This window comes from Pezoporus wallicus, unplaced genomic scaffold (genome assembly GCF_028554395.1).
Source record: "Pezoporus wallicus isolate ANWC-B61680 ecotype Strahan unplaced genomic scaffold, APGP_CSIRO_Pwel_v1 contig_8702, whole genome shotgun sequence".
In the NCBI taxonomy this organism is placed as follows: Eukaryota; Metazoa; Chordata; class Aves; order Psittaciformes; family Psittacidae; genus Pezoporus; species Pezoporus wallicus.
Window position 1 is genome coordinate 2,432,571 of NW_026636754.1, and position 13,369 is coordinate 2,445,939.

General features: G+C 51.9%; 1 protein-coding gene across 1 annotated transcript; it reads right to left on the reverse strand.

The window, feature by feature from the left end:
* Nucleotides 1-11,573: 11,573 nt before the first annotated feature.
* Nucleotides 11,574-12,622, reverse strand: LOC130595067 (GTP-binding protein Rhes-like). The gene has a single exon (XM_057401448.1). The coding sequence runs from the start codon at nucleotides 12,542-12,544 to the stop codon at nucleotides 11,918-11,920; it is 627 nt and encodes a 208-aa protein (XP_057257431.1). The 5' UTR covers nucleotides 12,545-12,622; the 3' UTR covers nucleotides 11,574-11,917.
* Between the last annotated feature and the right edge of the window lie 747 nt (nucleotides 12,623-13,369).

Genomic DNA, 13,369 nt, shown 5'->3' on the forward strand with positions numbered 1-13,369 from the left:
GGAATTAAAAAAAAAAAGAAAAAACCATAAAAATAAAAAGGAAAAAAAAAAGACTTCCATCGTAAAGAAAAACTTATTTTCAGAATGAAGATATGCTACTTCAGAGCTCTGGGATTGAACAGTGTTGTTGTATTCTCCTTTTCTTTGGCCATTGCTGTGTACTATATATATATTTTTTTTTGGGTTGTTTTTTCCTCCTCGTCGTCAAAGTGGCGATACCTTTGTGATCACTATCTTGCACATGGTGGAAGATGTCTCAGGAAAGCCGGGTTTCCCGAGGAGCAACTCCACACCATTTCATGTATTTTTAAAACCCAACTCCTAGCACTGAAGATATTATTAAAAAAAAAAAATGGGAAAAAAAAATTAAAAAAAAAGATAAAAACCACCAAAAAAAAAAACACAAAAAAGAAAAGAAAATAAAAAAAAAGACAGTAAGAAAGAAGAAAATACCTAATCTAATGTGTAGCAGTTACATATTTACCAAATAATGGACTCAAAAAGAAATAGATGTTTGAAGAGTGCTTTATATATTGAAAAAAAAAAAAAACAAATTGCTTTATGTTTAAAAGAAAAGATCAATGTTTTTGATTGTTTTGAAAGGAAGAAAGACAATGGAATAACATACACTTCACGTATGTTTTAAAAGTTATATGAACATTGTGCTCCCTGCCTGCTTGGATCAGGAAACTTGTGCATTACATTTTTGGTTTCTTTTTTGGTTTTCTTTTTTTCGTTTGTTTCTTTTTTTTTTTTTTTTTTTTTTGGAAGATTAGCTTTTTAATGGTTTTATCAGATGTAAAGGGTCCTGCAAGATTGCAAATTAACAAAAGCTGGTTTTCTAGAGGATCATGAACTATGCACAAACTGGGTTCAAGACTTGTTTTTCTTTTCTCTCGAGGTTTAGTAGTGTATTTAGCTGAATAACCTTTCCTCAGAGTAATTGCATCTCATTGCCATTACACGCCTCCAACATATATATTTTATATAGCTATATACACACACACTTATATAAAATATGTATGTGTGTATGTGCGTGTTTACATACGATTTTCCATGCTGAACTTTAGCATTGAGTTGTAGAAAAAACTCCGGATATTTTAAAATTGGGAATGAAAATTTCTGGTTTAGGGGTGGGGAGGGGGGAGGGCGTTTGGGGGCTTCTTTTTTTTTTTTTTTTTTTCGTTTTTGGTTGGGTGGGTTTTTTTTTGCCTTTTCTTTTGGATTCAAGATGTCTGTAACTCTGAGATTAAAAAACAAACCAACAATTGTGGCTTTTAATGTTTATTCTCCTCATAGAATGTGATTGTTAAAGAACATGCACCGAAAGTTGCTTTCAAGAGTACGAAGATTCTTTGAAACTTAATAAATTGCAGTTTTTTTCTTGGCTGTTGAAATAATGTGTATTTTTCTTTTAAGCAGGGGATACTGAATATATCTATATATATAGTTAAATCTGTTAAGGTATTTCATGCAAGAAGTTTAACTCTTTCAGTGTTAATGAGAAGCAAATATACAGCCAGGCAGATCTCTCCTGCAGGTGTCATCACACACCCTTCAGTCTGCGTGTTGGTGATGGCATTCCCATACCTGGAATGCTTGTACCGTGAACCTTTGGCTTAGTGCATCCGTGAGTGCTGCAGTAATCATTTTTGTTAGAACAATGGTTTCTCATGCATTCATGTCTTTAGTCATGTAGAGGATGACTTGTTGGTACTGGTGAGGCTGAAGGCTCCACTCTAGCTCTACCACCCCACTGCCTCCCATTCTCTGGACCTGGATGTCTCTAGCTCCAAACCACCAGTTCCACTAATCTGTATGAGGTGGGCAAATAGCCTGTAAGGAAGGTAGAAACAGCAAAACATTTTCATATTTGGTCTTTCAGGTTTTGAAATTAAGATATTTCCAGTGGCTGACATTAGGCACAGGAGGTGAAGCACAGGAAGTCCATGGAGGGACCTGACCTTGCTCCATCTTTCTACAGACGAGCTTACCTTCTCCTCCAGCTTCATCAAATCAGTTCTTCGCTTCTCAGTGGCACCAAGGTGATTCATATGGGCAGTGGGATTGACAGGTCAATAGCTACGAGTTGGTGCAGTAAAACCCAGTCCACTGATTCAATTGAGAAGGGAAGAACCTAGCCTGGATTAATCAGAACGGTCCACAGCCCTGCACAGCTCTACCCACACGACCGTCGCCTGTCCTTGCTGTCACCAGGACCATCAGCTGCTCTGCCATATATTAAATAAGAAAGGCCTATGGGGCTGGGGGGACCCAAACAACTCTCAAGAGCTGGCAGTTTGCCTCAGGATAGTTAAAAATCACCAAATCTAGGCTGGGGGTGGCTAATTCTGGTCCCTAAACAAAAACACCCAGCCTGAAGCCTCTCTTTTCATAGCTACTGCCCCGAAGTTGCAAAGATGTTTGTAATGAAACCCTCAGAAGAGAGTTGCCTTCGGTTTCCTTCCTTTTGATTGCTTTCAGTTCTCTTTGGGTTTTTTCCCCTTGAGTTTCAGGGTCACCGGGTTTTGTTTGCCTGGACATCAAAGTCCCTTACGGAGTCAAGAGCTTTTGTCTTCCATAAGGTTGGCAGAAGTTAGTATCCGCCCTGCTGTGTTAAAGGCAATACAGCTCATGGCCAAGATCAGTCTCGGGATGTTTGTGTAGCTCCTTTTATTTTCAGTGTCACTCTTTTCTGCTTTAATGCTACCCAGTATTGCTGCAATGGTGAAGCTTGTTCCTGATGAGGAGGGTTCTGCTGGCTCCAGAATCTCTACCAGAAAACAGGTTCTACCAATTTTGTGTTTTTCTGCACATTGCATTTGCTGTCCCCTCCATGGCACTATCACTGCGTGGCTCCCCTGGCTTCAGGCAAGAGAATTTCTCTTTCCTAAATGGTCTGAAACTGTCAAACTTCTTAGCTCCTTGTCTAGTTTGCGGGTGGCACTGGCAAAGCAGATGGGTTTGCTCTTCTGCTCCCAAAATGCATTATTGTTCTTGATAATTCAATAGATGATTGTGTATGTGAAGGAGCTTTTGAATTCTAACAAATGTATATGGACATCTGTATATGTTAAGAATTACTGAAGTTGTAAGAGTCTGGAAATGGAATTGAAAAACCCTTTAGGATTTGGGTTATGGGCAGCTATAGTGTGGTACCAGATCAGAGGTGACCGGTAAGGATTGTCTTCTGTTGTTGTGTATGAACTGCTGCTAGATGTCTGTCGCGTTGTCCCGATGGAGGTGTGCTCACTGTGTCGCTGTGTTGATGCTGAACATACAAGCTCTGCTCACGTCCTGCGTGGCCGGTGTCGGGGAATGGGAGCGCTGCCGCACGGGATGTGGAGCTCACACGAACTCTCGTCGTAACCTGTGCGGATGCCTGGTGTCCCCAGCCAGGCCCAAGGTAAAGGGCATCCCCACGTGTCTGGGGATGCCTGTGATTCGCAGTGTTCTCCTTAGTGGTTATCCAAAGGAGCCCGTGGGCTCATCCACCCAGCACAGGACGCCTTTAGCTCCCTGCAGGTCTCCTGGACTGTTTCACCCAGATCCTTGCGTTGCTCTGGAGGCAGTAACGTACCCATGAAACCCTAACATCTACGGAAGCAGCCCCACTGTTGTCCTCTCACATTGCCCCTCCTTCCCAACGTGCACTTGGAATGTGGGAGAGCGCTCCGCCACACTGTAGCTTTCCTGAGGGAGGACGGACTGCTCATGCCCCTGTTCTAGTGGGGTCTGGGTGTCTCTGTCCAGCGGATGCACCCAATTGCTCAGGTTAACCATTGCTTGCTGCAAGCTGCCAGACTCCATCCTCCAGCGGCCAACCCAGCCTGTGCAAAGGCAGTCGAGCTGACCATTTGGAACCCCTCACGCTCCCACCGTTATCTTCTCTCTAATGAAGATGCTTCATTAGGAACGAATACAACACCTTGTCCTGTGTGTGCCCCCGGTGTCTGGCTTCTTTACTGTCAGATGCATTGGAAACAAGTTGCCTGTAAATTTTCTCTGATGAAACCGTGGTCCCAGTGCAGTCATGATTTCAGGGTTATTAAAAATGGTCTAAAACACAATCAGATTGCTTTGCTTTCAGTAAATACTGTGATTAGTAAAGGTGGTTTGCCTTGGACCCTACCTGTACCTGTCCAGAGTTAATGGAAGAGTTCCTTGGTTTCAATGTTCCATTTTGTTCAGGGGAATGGCCTTGATAATATTCAAAGGTGTGGAGATCCCTCTGTAATTGCTCTGCAGTTTTATCTCCTGCAGCCTTTCCCTGCTTCTTAATTCATCTTAAATTATTCTTAATCTATACCAAAGGATGTATGCAAGCAGACTAACAGCGTGGGTTACTGATGGCGCTGGGAAGGAGCAGATTCCCTTCTCATTTTTGCAGTAGGTCTCATTGTTTTGGCTGCTTTATTCATAGTTCACAGTGATGCTTTACTGCTTTACACCACAGGAGCATGAAAAAAAAAAAAACAGAGTTTTCATTATTTTTATATGATTTCAAGTAGGAACCTGTTTTTTCTGCCTTTTCTTGGCACTCATCTGTCTCCTTCCTATCTCTTCTCTCCTAACAGATGACAAGAAACTTTCTGATAAAGGCAGAGATGGTTATTCTTCAGGTAAAGCATTGCCCCTTCTACCAGTGTGAGCTATAGCGGTTACCTACTCAGAAATACCCAAGATATAACTGTGCTCAGTAGAAGACTCAGCCCAAACATTGAATACCTGAAGTACATAAGGGGGGACAGACATCAATGTCCATCACTGAGCAGGAGCAGCCTGTAGGGAGAGTGCAAATTGGCAGATAGCTCTGATTGATTACCTTCTGATGCTTTCATTGCTGAACAGCTTCCAAGGCACTACGAGGATGGGAGAGCTGCCCTTTGCCAACACCTCCAAGTGTGCAGCATCACAAGCAGGATGTAGCTGGTAAGGAGGGTGAGAATGCAGGGACGGCGCTAGAAGGAAGTGTGGGAGGATGGAGTTGGTTTGTGGGCGAGTTTCATTCCTGAGGCAGCTCAAAATTGCTCCAATTAAGGAAAAAGCACCACAAAGCAACCACCAAATTGGTTTTCCCTGGTAGCTCTGGCTCAGCGATGGTTTTCTTAATACCACCAGTATGAAAACAGGAGCGCGTAGTAAGAGTGGCTTTAAAGCTACTCTATTAGTCTAATATCCCTTATTTCTTGCTTCTCAGCATGGTTACTACATGGTGCTGTCTCCCTGAGCTGCATTTTAAGCTTTTGCTGCCTCCTGCTCTGTGAATGTACTCAATAACCTGGATGGGAGTGGAGCTGGGAGCAGGTTCAGTCATTTCCCCAGGGTGCTTCAGCATCTTTGGGACCAGCGACTCCAGCCCAGCACCAGGCCTTGGACCGTGGGTGCTGCTGCTTTCAATTAGAGACTAAAACTGGGGTTGATGGAGAAGAAAGCTGGTGCTTTGCCAGCAGCAGAACTCTATTTGGTCACTGGTTAGTGGAGATGAAGCACAAAGCACTAAACCCTCATGCTAAGAAATTTAAGACACAGTGAAGTGAGTTCTGCTTTTGTCCTTAGATGAGGGAAGGGAAGAGGAAAAAACAATCCAAACCAATCACATAGGTGGCAGACTGTGCGTCTTTTAGTGCAGACATCTCCAAGATGAGAGTGCTTTTTATTGCTGTATAGTTCAGACACTGATTGTTCAATCTCTTGTATAGAATCCAGGTAAATGCTAGAACATTGGCGATTCACCATCTGAGAAACTTCCCTGAAGTGAACTTAGAGGGAACGGGCTGAAGAAGTCTCCTTTTCCCTTTGTATCTCCAATGAGTCGAGGAGGCCAAAGACCACATTGCCCACATGGGTTATTCTTGGTGTTCCTGTCCATACAGGGTTTTTAAGTTGCAGAATTCTAGCTGGCATAGCAAGTGATTGATGGAGCCTTAAAAGCACTTTGCAGTCAGTGGTAGGACCGCAGAGGCATCGAGCATGTGTCTGACTTCTGTCCTGCATGGGACGTGGAGCGAATGCCATGTTAGAGGATTTACCCAGTCTTTTACTGGGCATCACGGCAGAGGCCAGGAGTTCCTGGTCTGCAGGGTGATAATACAAGGGATGTGGGGGCTTCTAGCAGAGCAGGCACCACTGGATCTTGCTGCCCTGTGATTAAGGGCTGGAGCCTTAACAGGGATGAGCAGAGCTGTAATGAAAAGCCTCCGTTCCCGAGGCTGGGACGAGGTGCTGCCCATTCACTGCTGGCAGCACCTGGGTCAGGAGAGCAAACCCCACTTCTCCTCTCTTTTCCTGCCTGGACAAGCCCTGTTTTATTAAGGCCCATTCAGGAGCTGCCTGCATCCTTAGCCCTGGAAAGAGGCAGGACACAAACTCAGGTGTTTACAGACTCGTTCAGTCTCCTAAATGGAGGCTTTTCGTTTTGAAAGAGCAAAGCTCTGCACTTCCTCCCTGTCGCTTGAGCCGTCAATTACAAGGCAAAGCACTGTAAATCCTCTTTGGGAATGCTTCCAACACTGCAGCATGCATTGCCCGGAGCTGCTGCAGCCTGTTCTAGCCGGGAAGGTGTGTTGTGGGTGTCCGAAGGGTTCACAGGAACGGTAACATCGATGCTGACTGACTTTGGGCTTTCCACGTGCTGCAGACGAACATCTTCCTCTCACAGATGCAGCTCCAGACAGCGCAATGTCCCTCAGGAGGAGCTGGACACTGCCTAAACAGCGCCCGGGTGAGTTCTCTTTCAGAGCCGTTCCCATGAGCAGTGCTCAGTCCTTCCTTGGGTTGTTCGCTGGCGTCGCCCGGTTCCTGTGTGTGTTCGTGGGGCACCGGTCGGGGTGCAGAGCATCGCTGGGGAGCAGCGGCCACCCCGGCCTCCCTGCGGCAGGAGGAAACGGGACCAGGCCTCCCCTCGCTGCAATTCCCACTTTGCCCACGAGATGGCGACAGCGAATTGCTCCGAGGCCTCCCTCAGCAAAGGGCCCGAAGGCCAAGCCCCGCGGACGAGATGCTTTGAGATGTTTCCCTTGCAGACGCGCTGACCTTGGTTTAAGTGTTTGTGCTTCACATCAGTCAGGACCTAGCAGCGCCAAGCACCCATCAGGCACATGGGGGCTTGCAGCTCTCCCTCTGCTTTATATCTAACCTGAGCTTTCGCTGTTTCGGTTTGAACCCATCACCCCTTGTCCTATCGCTGCAGTCCCTGACGAAGAGTCCCTCTGCAGCATCCTTGTAGGTAGATACTGGGTAGATACTGGATAGATACTGATGCTCTGAGGTCCCCACGCAGCTTCACTTCTCCAGGCTGAACAGCCCCAATGTTCTGATTCGGAGAAAACTCCAGGAACAAACTCGCCAACAGTTTCAAGCTGACAAGCAGGTATTCCTTATTGCGGCACAGGGAGACACGGGGATGGCTCCTCCTAATGTGTGTCCCCGTACCGCTACACAGGCCATCCTTGTATGGTCACCGGGCACACATACATATTCATGAGGCTACATATGGATTACATCATTTTCCAGAAAGTTCCCCGCATGCGTACCAAAATGTGGTGGTGGTCTCTGGGGGTCGTTTACTTCTCCCAACAATCTTCATCACTTCTGGCAGTCTTTGAAGCACCCGCTTAATTAACACCACAAACAGCAATCATCCTGTCCTACTTATCAGTCACTTTAACTGCTTCCACCCTGGACATCTGCTAGTCCCGGATACTCCCATCCCCAGGTCCTGTTTTTCTGTTCTGCTTTTCTTAACACTTTCTGTACTAAGGTCCTAAGGACCTGAGCCTGTGTCAACTACCTTCAAGCACCGCAGTTATTGTCCATTACAAAGCCATCAAACTTAGTTACTTAGAACTGATCACATTTTGTGCCTCCTTGTCTCAGCTTTGTCTCCATACAGGAGGTGCTCCAGTCCCTGATCATCCTCGTGGCCTCTCTGGGCTTGCTCCAACAGCTCCGTGTCCTTCTCATGCTGAGGACACCAGCACTGCACACAGAGCAGAGCAGAGCAGAGGGGCTGCCTTGCTCATCTCCCTTGCCCAGCACCAGTGCCCTGTGCACCTCAAACACCTGTGAAAAACCAACTCAAACCTAAACTGAGCTGATTCGCTGTGATGAAAGCGAGTGCTGCTGCAGCTGCTGTCCGGGCTGCCGATGCCGTCCTGGGGTCGTGCTTGCGTGTGGCTCATCCAGACCAAGGCTTTTCCCTGGATCTGTGCCCCAGGGCACTGTAACAGCCTCACGTTAACGGAGACAGAGCGGCACCGCTTGCCCCTGGGGCCATGATCACCGGCATCCTCCCTCCGCGGCCTGGAGCTGCTGCTCTGGAGGTGAGAGCCCTGACCCAAGGAGACCAAGACCCGTGCCTGAGGCTGCAAGTGCTCCGGGCTGCGTTAACGGAGCCCCCCGGGCAGAGCCGAGCTGAAGATTCCAACCCCATTTCCTTCGAGTTGAAAGAAAATGAACTGCAGGGGCTTGGTGCTTCCCCTCATCCCACTGCGCAGACACAGAGGTGCCCGGGCACCCCTCTGGCACCCAGCTGCCCCCGGGCGCCCTCAGCCGCACTCTTCAGTGGGGCACAGGCTGCACACGCTCATCTCGGGCACAAAACCTGCCTGGTTTTAACCCCGCTCGGCACATCTGCCCTTCTCTCGCAGCAGAGGCGCTGCTCGAGCCGCAGCACCGACACGGGCAGGCAGCAACCGGGGGCAGAGCTCGCAGCACCCCGGAGGACAGCGCTGGGGAAGGCACCAGGGGCTCCTGCCCTGCTGCTTCGTTTGCCCTTTGATAGCACAGCAAAACGCGGTGTCCCGCGGGGTGGCACGGGCTGAGGCGCTTGGGTGCCCTGCAGCCCTGCCTGGGGAGCAGGCACCTTAAAGGCTCTTGTCCTGCCAGAATCCCTGCATGGCCAATGCTTCCTAACCCCAGCATCCCAGTAAGGCAGCTCTGTGTAACCCCAGCGAGGTAGCTGTGTGTAACCCCAGTAAGGCAGCTGTGTGTAACCCCAGTAAGGCAGCTGTGTGTAACCCCAGCACCCCAGCTGTGTGTAACCCCAGTAAGGCAGCTGTGTGTAACCCCAGCACCCCAGCTGTGTGTAACCCCAGTAAGGCAGCTGTGTGTAACCCCAGCACCCCAGCTGTGTGTAACCCCAGTAAGGCAGCTGTGTGTAACCCCAGCACCCCAGCTGTGTGTAACCCCAGTAAGGCAGCTGTGTGTAACCCCAGCACCCCAGCTGTGTGTAACACCAGCAAACCGGCGCTGTGTGTAACCCCAGCACCCCAGCTGTGTGTAACCCCAGCACCCCAGCTGTGTGTAACCCCAGTAAGGCAGCTGTGTGTAACCCCAGCACCCCAGCTGTGTGTAACCCCAGCACCCCAGCTGTGTGTAACCCCAGCACCCCAGCTGCGTGTAACCCCAGTCAAACAGCTCCATGCATCCGGACTTCAGGTGAGTGCTGCAAAACACCAACCCCAAACCTGCAACGCCCCAAAGAGGAGGTTGCGCAGGTGAGAGACAAAAGGCTTAGGAAGCGCTGCCCTTCATCCCAGCAGCATCCCTGCCCTTCATCCCAACTTGGGACCGCCCCTGGCAGGGCTGGAGGGGCTGTATAAGGCGGGCAGGCCTGGGTGAGCTCCTCCAATGGCTCCACTGACTGCTAGAGCCCAGTACTGCAGCGGCACACGGAGGTGTGCCCTTCAAGAGGCTCCCTGCGCATCCTTCACCTCGGTCTGCAGCTCCTGCACCTCGGTCTTTTCAACTTCTGCAGCTCCAGCATCTCGGTCAGCATCTCAGCACCAGTGTTTGCTGTTCCCCATGGGTCACGGGCCAGGGATGGCTGGGAGTGGGGGGCCTGGATCACGCAGGGGTTATTGCTCTGCCAGGGGAGCCAGTGGTGGGCATGGGGAGCTCAGGGAGCCTGGGGGGTACCTGGGACCTCACCAGGGCGTGAGGAGCTGTTCTAGCCCTTCCTGTGGACCAAAGCAGGCAGGAGGGTGCTGGCAGGAAGCCTTGCTCATCCCAGCTTCCTGATCATGCACTGCAAAGAGGTGGTGGTGTGCTTCTAGCATCATATGGTAACCCAAAAGGCCCAGTGCAGCATCCCTGTGGCTGCATCCCTGTCCTCACTGCACTGGGGGCCAGTTGCCAAAAGGGAACGTTCTTTGTATTTCATCCCTTGCAGGCAGGAGCCCTCTTTCCCCAGGACCAGGCTCTGCCCTGAGCTGCTCCTCGCATCCCTGAGGTACTGGGTGAGCAGCACGAGGTTCGTGGCTGTGATGGGGAGAGCAGCGAGGGCATCCTGAGCCATGGATGCAGCAAAGCTTCCCCACCGCCTGCCCCTGGCCTCATCCTGCCTCAGGCTCCAGGAGGAGGAATTGTCCAGCCTGGAGGTCGCTGTCCTTGCGCCAGTGCCCGTGGAGGGGTGGCTGCAGGGTGCCCCAGTGAGGGATGCCCATAGGGAGGCTGGGTGCTCCCTGCCAGCACCAACTCCTCTGCCCAGGTTGGGAAAGGCCTGAGATCATGGCAGCAATCTCGCATCAGCCCGCGTGGCTGGGCTGAGCAGGGGCACAGCATGCTGCAGGGCTGGGCTCCTGAGAGTGCCCCGCTCCCCTGGGTCTGGACCAGGGTGGGTGACTCTTTAACCCACCAAGCTTGAATGTCTTTATCTGTTGTGTTTGGGTGGCCACTGAGCAGGTTGAATGCTCGTTACAGCAAGGATGGGCTGTGTGAGGAGAGAGTAAATCAGTGCAGTGCATGCTAAAGCACAGGAAATAGTGCCCTTCAGTGCCCTTCTCTCACTCCTTTTAGTATCTCCTTGTACTGTGTTTATGGTTTGTTTCAGTGGCTCAGCTGCCTTTTAATGGTTGTTCTTTTCTGCACTTGGATGTGATAGGAGAGGTTTTAACTGTAGTTCCTCCTGCTTGGTGGAAAATGCAGGGGCTCAATTGTCAGGAGAATCTGAACACCAAATGTCCTGATGCTGCCAGGGGAGGCTGCAGAGCTGGGCAGGCTCCCCCGGGGCTCCAGGTGAGCGTGGAGGAGGGAAACACAAACTTGAACAGGGGAGACTGAGCTGAGCTCTTAGGCAGAAGCTCTTCCCTGTGAGGGTGCTGAGGCGCTGGCACAGGGTGCCCAGAGAAGCTGTGGCTGCCCCATCCCTGGCAGTGTTCAAGGCCAGGTTGGACACAGGGGCTTGGAGCAAGCTGCTCTAGTGGAAGGTGTCCCTGCCCGTGGCAGGGGTTGGAGCTGGAGGAGCTTTAAGGTCCCTTCCAACCCAAACCAGGCTGGGATTCTGTGAACCTCAGTGATCAGGGGTCCAGGCATAACCCCCTGATATCGGGCACTGCAGCGTTTGAAGCAGAACAGAAAAACCCAGACATTTTGAAGCAATGTGTTTATTAGGTATGCTTAAAGATAGAAGAAGAGAAAGAGACTTCAAGAGGTGCACAGACTGCCCTATCACATGCTCTACCCCCAGGTACAAACCCAGAACCACTTTGGACACCAGACCTGTTGCCAGACGTGCCAGGAGGTTGCCCATGGAGTGCGTGGGGTGAGGTGACACAGACCCACAGGAGACCCAGGAGAGTGGCAGCAGCGGGTGCGAGGCAGCTGCGCGATGCCCACATCTGCCTTTTGATGGGCACAGACACAGCCCCGCTGCTTGTCTGCCTGTTTCCCAGGTACCCCTCCTGCCTCTTGAGGCCCTCGCCCTCTCCCCGCACCCCCTCAGCATCCAGCATCCCTTCCAAGTCCCTCCTCCTGCTCATCTCCAGCTCTCCCCGGTCCCCCTGGGCAGGGTGGGGATGAGGAGGGGAGAGGTTGGAGGCAGCAGGGTTGGTTCTGGCCGGGGCAGCTCCTCTCCCCTCCCAGCCCACCTGAGATTCCAGCCGGTTCTGCTGCCTGCGGGCGCAGGGCGGGTGGCTCAGCACACGGAGCAGCTGTTGGTCTTGTTCATGGGAGGCCTCAGCGCCTGCTCCTTGGGCAGTGTCTCCCTCCTCTTGCAGAGCGCGGGGCTGAGCCGGGCGGGCAGGTTGGCTTGCTGCAGCAGCTCCCTGAACACCTCCAGCACGTTCTCGTTGTCCTTGGCCGACGTCTCCACGAAGCGGCTGTTCCAGTCCAGCTCCACCAGCGACAGAGCATCCTCCACCGGCACCTGCCGCTCGCTGCCGCTCTCCGCCTTGTTGCCGACCACCACGATGGGAGGGAATTTGTCTTCCTTCACCTCCAGGATCTCCTCCCGCAAGCTCTTGACGCTCTCAAAGGACTCGGCGTCATCTACGGCGTAGACCAGGGCGAAGGCATCGCTGTTCTGGATCGAGAGCTTCCTCATGGCCGGGAAGGAGTAGCTGCCACTGGTGTCCAGGATTTCCACCTTGACCGTGGCCCCGCTCACCTCGTACTCCTTGCTGTGCAGCTCCTCCACCGTGCGCCGGTGCTTGGGCTCGAAGGTGTCCATCAGGAAGCGGCGGATGAGGGCTGTCTTGCCCACGCCGGCAGCGCCCAAGAAGACCAACCGCACGTGGTTCTTTTCCTTCACCACCAGGGACATAGCGCAGAGGGGACGGGACGCTCCGCCGCTGGTGCTCGCCTCAAAGGGCTCCCTGGATGGCCGCAGCCCCTCTGTCTGTCCTCCCCGGCACCGGCTCGTGGCAGGCGGGGAAGTTCGGTTCCACCTCCCTGCAAACTTCTCCCGGCTGTTCTGCCGCCGCAGTCCCCAGGTCCAGCTCGTTTTGTATCCTGACTCCCCTCTGCCATGTGGCACCCGGCTGTCCAATCTCCGTGGGTTGTGGGTGCTGAAGGAGGAGGGCAGGGAGGGAGGAGAGTGGGGTGCTCCGGGCCAATCCGCGGAGCTCAGTCCTGGGAAGCCACTGCAGCCCTGGGGAGCACCGCGCTACGTTGCACATTGCACTTGCGTCTCTCACCACTGTCAGTAGCGCCAGGGAGCCGGCAGCGTTGCAGCCGTCACGCTGCACAGGCTGCCCGGCCCTTTTGTGCTCCCTGGGGATTAACCTGTGGTGCTTGGCATGGGCTTGCTGGCAGCACCCCTGCTCGGCGGTGGTCCCTCACCCGTTGGGTGGCTCATGGCCAGACATGGCAGGAGCTGGCCGATGTCACCCACGGTGTTTCTCACACTCACCTGCGGCTGGGTGTTCACACAGGGATGCTGCAAACATCCCCAGCTCTTCCTTGGACCCATGAGATATTTGAGCATAAGCTCCCTTTGAAACCCGTGTGTCAGAACCGGCACGTTCAGCTGCCCATTACTCTGTGGCAGATTCAACCTGAGGGGCAAACAAGATCTCCAGGAAGCGATGCATCACGGCCTCTGCGGTGCTGAGTGCTCACGGGCAGGAGCACTGGCTGTGATCTGCTC

Coding starts and splice junctions, on each gene's coding strand:
- LOC130595067 (XM_057401448.1), bottom strand. CDS start 12,544: ATGTCCCTGGTGGTGAAGGAAAAGAACCACGTGCGGTTGGTCTTCTTG.